Source organism: Pseudoliparis swirei, chromosome 19 (genome assembly GCF_029220125.1).
Source record: "Pseudoliparis swirei isolate HS2019 ecotype Mariana Trench chromosome 19, NWPU_hadal_v1, whole genome shotgun sequence".
Classification (NCBI taxonomy): Eukaryota; Metazoa; Chordata; class Actinopteri; order Perciformes; family Liparidae; genus Pseudoliparis; species Pseudoliparis swirei.
In genome coordinates this window covers 26,906,380-26,915,724 of record NC_079406.1, presented here as the reverse complement: position 1 = coordinate 26,915,724, position 9,345 = coordinate 26,906,380, and the positions used below count along the sequence as shown (strand labels likewise).

At 44.6% G+C, this 9,345-nt stretch overlaps 1 protein-coding gene across 1 annotated transcript in view; it reads right to left on the bottom strand.

Moving 5' to 3' along the window:
* Positions 1-1,847: 1,847 nt before the first annotated feature.
* Positions 1,848-9,345, bottom strand: part of slc26a2 (solute carrier family 26 member 2) — a 23,455-nt gene continuing 15,957 nt past the window's right edge. Inside the window, exons 3-5 of the mRNA XM_056440064.1 lie at positions 8,846-9,136; positions 7,227-7,675; positions 1,848-5,071 (exon numbers count right to left, since the gene is read on the bottom strand). Coding sequence (XP_056296039.1) covers positions 4,288-5,071; positions 7,227-7,675; positions 8,846-9,136 — 1,524 coding nt within the window. The 3' untranslated portion in view covers positions 1,848-4,287. The remainder of the gene's footprint in view (positions 5,072-7,226; positions 7,676-8,845; positions 9,137-9,345) is intronic.

Genomic DNA, 9,345 nt, shown 5'->3' with positions numbered 1-9,345 from the left:
CAGTTGTCCTCGCGCTGTGTTCTCTGGCTTCTGACTGACAGGCTGCTAATGAGCCTCACCTGTGAGGTGGGAGGTCCTTTGTGATTTACTGAGTGTTCATTGGTTGTTTTTCCCCCAAAATGTTGACAGACAAACGGATTGACCAATCACGTTGAAGGTTTCGTGTGACGAGTTCTTTCCGCGCCGCGTCCCCCGACACGTCGCCCTCCGTTCCTCTGTGTGTCAGAGGGGGAGACGGGAGGAAGGAGGAGCAGGAGGAAACCCGACTGATTCATCCACGAGTTAAACTGATTTATGCTCCTTATTTTCGCGGAGAAATAATTGTTTTAAAAGCGGAAACAGTAAAACCGTACTGCCGCGGTTTGACACTCGGTTTGAGTGTAAAAACTTCAACACACCGGAAGTAAACAAAGTTGCGTTAATTGCGTTAAAATATTTTAGTGCGTTAACGCGGCCAAATTAATCGCATAGATTAACGCGTTAACGCTGACAGCCCTAATATATATATATTTATACTCCTAATAATGACCCATAAGTAACTCCTAATAATCCTAATAATGACCTGTAGTTGATTTAATAATCTGATAATGACCTGTAGTTGATTTATTAATCTGATAATGACCTGTAGTTGATTTATTAATCTCTTAATGACCTGTAGTTGATTTATTAATCTGATAATGACCTGTAGTTGATTTATTAATCTCTTAATGACCTGTAATTGACAAAATTCAAAATGTGTGTTTTCGTTTTGATTTTAAGACCTTAATGAAAATTAAATAAAGCGCGTTTAAGAAATCTCATCAGCGTTAAGTAAATGGCATTATATTCAGAATGACGTGTTCTATATTATCATGAAGAACAATCATCTGTGGACGCATAGAAACTAGTTTTATTCAGGTGTAAATGTAGTCAATACTAGCCCCTCCCAATTTTGGTCTTGCTTATTAAATCTCGTTTTATTTGGGTTTCAGGGACTCAGACTCAGCTGTTGACCCTCAAGGATCCTCAAGGCCTTGAGACGCAGCCTTCACTTTGTATCTGCAGCTCGTGTTCGTCGTCCTCTGTAACTGTTCCCCGTTAATGGAAATGAAGTTACAAAAACAAAGCGCGGCGAGTTTTAAATCCTGAAGTTCATGTGAGGTGGTGTGTGATCCTGACCACGGAGACAACGTTTCACCTGTAAAACTAAGTGTGTGTGTGTGTGTGTGAGGTTGTGTTTGCAGAGTGCAGTGTTGTTTTAAGAAGAGCTCGTTAGCTCCGCCTCCAGGAAGGAATGAGACGCACGGCACGGATGTAATCAGGTTATTTTGACTAAACTGTCCGTGCACACACTTTTAGTTTCCCCTTTTATTGTTTGCATGTCATCAACACGTCATCTCTCCATCCATGACCACGAGTCACACCTCTCTATACAAGTCTCTTTACATATTTGTTTCTTTACATTCTTTCAGAGAGAAACAAAACAAAGAGAACGAGGAACAAACTGATTTCAGGCTTCGTTGGCGTGATTAAAGCTTATTAAATAATAATTAGGTTTTTCCCGTGGCTAAACAAAGCCTTAAATTCATGTTTATAGACTCTGTAGAAAAATAGTCTGACAATACACCAGACCCCGTCATAGAGTGATTATAATAAATAATATGAAACAAAAGAAGCTATGAAGGTTGTTTAAAAAAAGAAAAATCCTGCAAATCTAGAACGTGTCGGGGCAGATCCCCTGTGAGGGGCGACCGGAGACGGTTTGAAAGCCAAGTCTCAGGGAGCGTGGTCAGATGGGCGTGGCTTCTCAGAGCGCAGTTAACGGCGGTTTGAAAAAGCCCTGATGACAAAAAAAACAAAAGGAGCGAGAGAGAGAGAGAACATTTAATAACATGCTGCTGTGTGTTTTACTCGTGGCCGACATGGATAGAAAATTATAATATATTGTACAAATAAATTCAGTAAAGCAGACGGATCATTTCATTGGCTGACGGGATCAAAATATGCAACAGCTGGACAGGCATATGATCCTTTTACTGATATACATGTATACACACACACACACCGATATGCATATAACCATTCACAGAGAAATGCTGGAGACTCATGAAAAATGATAAGACGACTGAAGACGAATTGTGCAACTTCAGTTTCACGTCACCTCTGATCTACATCGGATATCAGCTGAGGTCAAGTTACAGCCACAAGGAGTACTAATATATATATATATAATTTAACAGACTGAACCACAGATTTAAGGCAACACACGTCAAACATGCCAGTAAAAAAGGGGGCTGGACTTATCTTGCATACATTTTAAAACCCATTCATAAATGTATACGAAACTATTGCGTAATCCTGTAATTCACTTTGATTGATATAGTAAACGCTGAATGTAAACGGTTTAAAGAAGACCACTTTTTAAAACAACTGAAACACGGAGTTCGTCCAGCAGGTCTTCATCCCTTATGGTCATGTGACCAGAAGCTCCCGCAGCGACGCGGCCGTTTGGCGAGCTTCCCCCGAGACGCCAACGTCAATATTGGAAATTTTTTAAAGTTTACGTTCGGCGTGACATCGTGCGCTCACACATCATTTGCTAAAGTCAATGTTGACCCCGTTGTTGACCCTCGTCTTCATCAGCCGGCGGCTCGACTTCCTGCAGGTGCATTGTTGTTATTTTTTCGTCATCGAGCCGAGGCGGAGCGTTCCTCGATTAGACGAATAGAAATGAACGCCTCCATTATTACAAATATTTTTTACTAAATGGCATTCTGGCTCTTCCCCTCGAAGACTCTCGTTAGTTTAAAGCCGATTTCTGCAGAAAAGCTTTTTTCCTTCGTCTCAACCTTCGCCCCCATTCGTCACACAGCTGTCAGTGATGCATTTAAAGCTACAGTAACGGCCGTGAAGGCGTCGCCCTCAACAAACATGGAGGTAAACATGTTGGGCCTGCATCAGAGTGATCCGCCAGCTCCCACACGAAGATGTTGAATAATAAAAAGAGGCATTCTGTTCCAAAAAAAAGGAGCGACCCTTCATCTTTAAAACACGACCTTTGTTCTCAGGGGAGAACTTTAGAGAAAAGGTAGCATGACGACGGAGAGTCGGAAATGGAAAAACATAAACATACGGTCCACCGGATGTGGAAACGTTGCAGTTTGGATCCATCGAGGCCGCCGACAAGCGAAAGACCCCGGACCGCGACCCCCACAGCCAGAGGTCATCGCACAGCTTCGTGAACACGACCACGCACAAAGTAACGGGACATGGGTTATGGACCGCGATCAGGGGCGTTCATAAGCGTGGGTATTAAAGAAAAAATAAATGTTTAATATATAAATATATATATTTAAAAAGGAAGAACTCATAACGGCATAACTCCACCCCCCCAAAAATAGCTAAAAATTCCCCCAAATCAGTGACAGAGTTCTAAATAAACTCTGTGTGATACAGTAAAACTACAGTCAAGGCACATCTTAATGTTAAGACAGAAATATGAATAAAATATACATAAATATATAGTTAAGGAGACTTTTGATCTAAAAGGTCGTCAGGTTCAGTTCTTTGGTTCGTTTCTATGCCGACGACTGGAGACGATTTCCGGAAGACAGAATTGTCCCGTGAAATACTCGATTCCTGTTCTTCAGTAGTGGATGGAGCACCACAAGGCATTATGGGTAAAACTGAGTATATATATATATATATAAACATATATATCCACACATATATGTTTATATATACACACATACACACACACACATATATATATGTATATAAAAAAATAAAAAAGGAAGCCCTCCTGTTCCTAAAATAACTCCACCCCCCCAAAAAAATAGCTAAAAATTCCCCCAAAATCCCAAATCAGTGATAGCTCTAAATAAAATAATTTTCAGTGAACTTCGGTTCCTGTCGTGAAATTAAACGAAAGTTTTTTACGGCCACTCAAAAACGTTAACAAGTGTACTGTGTGATACAGTAAAACTACTACAGACAAGGCACATCTTAATGTTAGGACGGAACTATGAAGAAAATATATATAAATATATAGTTTAGGAGACTTTTGGGTGTCTGGACCAAAACATGACCGGGCTCAGTTCTTTGGTTCGTTTCTATGCCGACGACTGGAGACGATTTCCAGAAGACGGCGTTGTGCCGAAACCGCGTCAAATAAATACTCGAAGCGCGATTCCTGTTCTTCAGCAGTGGCTGGAGCGCCACAAGGCATTATGGGTAACAACTGTCAGGTTTCTTCTTCTTCTTCATTATGGACAGCTGCACACGTGTAAACGTAGAGATCCGGAGAGATCACTCTCCGTCGGGGGCGGGGCTTCTTTCGACGTAGCGGACGGCATCCTCGATGGTGAAGAAGAGGACGCCGTCTTCTCCTTCGGGGTAGTACCCGCCCCTTTCCAGCGAGTCCAGCACCGAGGTGTTGCACCGGGCCAGGACCACCGTGATGCCGAGCTCGCCGTAGTCCTTGCGGACCTCCTTCAGGGCGTCCACGCCGGCGGTGTCCAGGAACAAGATGGCGCCGCAGTCGATCACCAGGCTGCGGAGGCTCGGGCGTTTCCCGCCGCGCATCGGGGAGACGACCTCTTTACCCGCCGCCTCCGGTGTTGGGACGACCACCACCTCCACCTCCTCCTCCTCCTCCTCCTCTTTGTTCCTCTTCCTGAACTTCACCAGCTGCTCCCTCTCCTGCCCGGGGTCCAGGCCGACGCGCTTGTAGAGCGACTTCTTGAACATGCTCTGGTTGGCGTAGTAGATGGGGGCGGCGTAGCGGAACACGGCCACGTCGGGGCGCGTCCGCAGGCCGCGGAACGACGCCACGTCCTCGTAGTGCTCGCCGGCGCCCGCCGCCCGGCCCAGCTCCAGCACGCGGGCCTGCTGGGTGCGGCCCAGGACGCTCACGGCGGACACCAAGACCCCGACGAGCAGGCCCAGCTCCGTGCTGACGAACGCCGAGGTCGCCATGGTGACCAGCCAGATGGAGGCGTCCACGCGGTCCGCGCGCCACATGGCGGGCACGTCGAGGAACTTGCACAGGGCGCCGCGGAGGTTGACCAGGATGATGACGGCCAGCACGCACCTGGGGGGGGGGGGGGGGGGGGAGGTCAGGCGTTGGAAGAAGAGAGAGGAACGCGAGAGGAAAGAGAAAGGGGGATGATGAAAGAGTTTGTGAGGTCACGCCGATTTAAATCGAGCCCACGGATGACGCCGTAAACCGATGGCGATAAGCGGCCGCAACCACGACGCACGAGTGGGAAGACTGAAAAAGGGGGAGGAGCCACGATTACCTTCTGGAAAGCGGCAATAAATCAGTCCGATGTGCATCCGCTTTGAAAGTCGCGAGGTGGTAAACGAGTCGGCGGCGACCTTCAACCGAAGGGTCGTCCGTGTTTGTCCAGAGTCGATTCCGGGAAAGCTCTTCACGAGGCAAACGAGATGAGAGCGAGAAGCGGCGAGAAAGAAAAGCTCACGGAGACGAAAACATCGGAATGTGGAAGTATTTCTTTTGTACTCAAAACGTGCGGAGCTCTTTATCGCACGGGGCCGGTGGCTTTATGCTCCGTTATCACGATGCGCCTCAAGGAGCTTTTTTATTATTACAGATTAGATTTAAAAAAGTCGGACTCTAGCAGAACGACCAGACAGAGAATTACTGTGATTAAAGTTGCACTTATTTCACTGTAAATACACACACTTTTTTTTCCATATATATATATTCTAATTATTTAATTTTTATTTTCTTTATTATTTAAATTCTTAAGATGTAAAAGGTCCCGTCCTGCTATTTCATTTGATTGTATATATTGTAAACATGTTTGCGGCTGCTTCAAACGGATTCCCCCGTGGGCATCAATAAAGTATAAACCTATTGTCTCTATCCGTCACGTATTCTCAGATAACGGCCTTTAAACCGGTTGTTTTATTAACTATTTATTGGCATCGACCAATCACGTCGTGCAGAACGGACACATTCAAAACATGGAAGCCGGATCCACTCCTTCTAGTTCTACCCTTTGACAATAAAAGCCTGATGCACACACCGAGTGTTCAGAGGGAACTCGATAAACTCTCACAGTATCTCTGGGTTTAACTCGGCCTCACTGGATCCCGTCAGTTTGACCTCTTCCTGCACAAATCTACAAAAACCCTTCATTTAAAACGCCGCTAGACTCCGCTACACGGTAGCAAAACATAATTTAGGTGCATAACCATAACTTAAGTAGCATAACATGCTACCTATGTTATGCTAGTTATAACATAACTTGAGTAGCATAACATAGGTAGCATAACTAAACTTAAGTAGCATAACATAGGTAGCATAACATAACTTAAGTAGCATAACATAGGTAGCATAACATAACTTGAGTAGCATAACTTAGGTAGCATAACTAAACTTAAGTAGCATAACATAGGTAGCATAACTAAACTTAAGTAGCATAACATGCTACCTATGTTATGCTAGTTATGTTATGCTAGTTATAACATAGGTAGCATAACATAACTTGAGTAGCATAACATAGGTAGCATAACATAATGTGAGTAGCATAACATAGGTAGCATAACATAACTTAAGTAGCATAACATAGGTAGCATAACATAACTTGAGTAGCATAACATAAGTTAAGTAGCATAACATGCTACCTATGTTATGCTAGTTATGTTATGCTAGTTATAACATAACTTAAGTAGCATAACATAGGTAGCATAACTAAACTTAAGTAGCATAACATAACTTAAGTAGCATAACATAGGTAGCATAACATAACTTGAGTAGCATAACATAGGTAGCATAACTAAACTTAAGTAGCATAACATAGGTAGCATAACTAAACTTAAGTAGCATAACATAACATAAGTAGCATAACATAGGTAGCATAACATAACTTGAGTAGCATAACATAGGTAGCATAACTAAACTTAAGTAGCATAACATAGGTAGCATAACTAAACTTAAGTAGCATAACATAGGTAGCATAACATAACTTAAGTAGCATAACTTAGGTAGCATAACTAAACTTAAGTAGCATAACATAGGTAGCATAACATAACTTAAGTAGCTTAACTTAGGTAGCATAACATAGCTTGAGTAGCATAACATAGGTAGCATAACATAGCTTGAGTAGCATAATATAGGTAGAATAACATAACATAGGTAGCATAACTAAACTTAAGTAGCATAACATAGCTTGAGTAGCATAACATAGCTTGAGTTGGCTACTCCGTTACCCGCTTACTTCTGGAGGGAGTAGAAGAGCGGCGCGATGAGCAGCAGCACCAGCAGCAGCACCAGGGCGCTGACCAGGCCCGACACCTGCGTCTGGCAGCCCGTGGACTCCTTGACCAGCGTCTTGGTGAGCGCCGCGCTGCTGGCGAAGCAGCGGAAGAACGCCGGCACGACGTTGCAGAGGCCGATGGCGTACATCTCCTGGTTGGCGTCCACCTTGTAGCCGTGCTTCTTGGCGAACATCTCCGACAGCGACACGGTGATGGCGAAGGCCACGATGGCGATGGAGAAGGCGTCGACCGCCACGTCGGGGATCAGCGACCACAGCGGCAGCTGCGGCGCCATGAAGCCCGTGGGGATGGCGCCCGACACGTCGGAGCCGAAGTCCTCGTTGAAGCGGCCGTAGTGGGACGCCAGCGTCGCTATGACAACCACGAAGAGCTCGAAGGGGATCGGGGCCTGAGGGATGGAGGGATGGAGGGAGGAGGAGGAGGGGAGGGAGGAGGGGAAGGGGGGGAGGGAGGAGGAGGGGGAGGGGATGGAGGAAGGGGTGGTGACTTTTTCCAAAACTTTTGGAAATTTAAAAAAACATTTTGAATTCCAGGACTTTTCCAGGTTTTCCACGACTTTTAAACCACACTTCCATGACCAAACATTTTGTTAAATCTCGGTGAATACACGAGTCTATACCTTAATGACACATTAATAAGAGGCAATAGTTTGATTAAAATATATATTTATATAAAGGTTTATTCTTCTAATCAAACTGCGTAAATGAACGTATGAAAATTACTAATTTCCATGACTTTTCCCAAAACTTTTGGAAATTTCATTTTTCTTCCAAGGACTTTTCCAGGCCTGGAAATAACCATTTTTAAATGTCATGATATTTCCAGGTTTTCCATGACTTTTAAACCACACTTCCATGACCAAACATTTTGTTAAATCTCGGTGTACACACGAGTCTATACCTTAATGACACATGAATAAGAGGCAATAGTTTGATTTAAATTTTTTTTATATAAAAGGTTTATTCTTCTAATCAAACTGCGTAAATGAACGTATGAATATTACTAATTTCCATGACTTTTCCAAAACTTTTGGAAATTCCAAGGACTTTTCCAGCCCTGGAAATGAACCATTTATAAATGTCATGACATTTCCAGGTTTTCCATGACCTGTAAACCAAATTTCCATGAACACATTTTGTGAAATCTCAGTGTATCCAAGTATAACCTTAAATTACACAGTTTGATTGAAAGAATAAACATGTATTTACATATTTATTCTTTTAATTAAACTGCGTTAATAAACAAATAAAATAAATTTTCATGACTTTTCCAAAACTTTTGGAATCATTTTTTTTTTTTTTACAACTTTTCCAGGCCTGTAAATAAACCATTTAAAAATGCCACGACGTTCGCAGTTTTGTCGGTGACCGTACGAAACTCTAATCAGTCTCAAGGATGTCGCTTCTTTGCTTTTAAAGACGTACACCTCACGATAACCACATTTTATATTTTCCCTGAACCCAACTTTCCAAAACCCCAAATATCTCTCGTGTAGAGCGCTTTCTCGTGAGCTGGTCGTTCTACGGGAAGCAGCTCCCCCCCCCCCCCCGCCGCCTACCTTCAGCTTGGCCTTGAAGCGGTTGTTGATCTCCTTGGCCGGCAGCAGCACCAGCAGACACACCAGGCTGGTCACCAGGTCGCACAGGTTGGTGGCGCCCAGGCCGCCCAGCAGGCCGTACCACGTCTTGAAGAGCACGAACCAGCCGCGCGGCCGCGGCAGCTTCAGGCCCAGCAGGTACTTGAACTGCGACGTGAAGATGGTCAGCGAGGCGCCGGTGGCGAAGCCGTCCAGGAGCGAGTTGGACAGGTAGACCGAGACGAAGCCCACCTGGAACACGCCCATCAGCACCTGGGGAGGGACTCACGAGTTACAGAGAGAGAGAGACTCACACACACTCACTCCCTCTCTCACACACACTCACTCCCTCTCACTCGCCCTCTCTCACACACTGACCCTCACCCTCTCTCTCTCTCTCACCCTCTCCCTCTCTCACACACTGACCCTCTCTCTCTCTCACCCTCTCTCTCTCTCTCTCCCTCTCTCACACTGACCCTCTC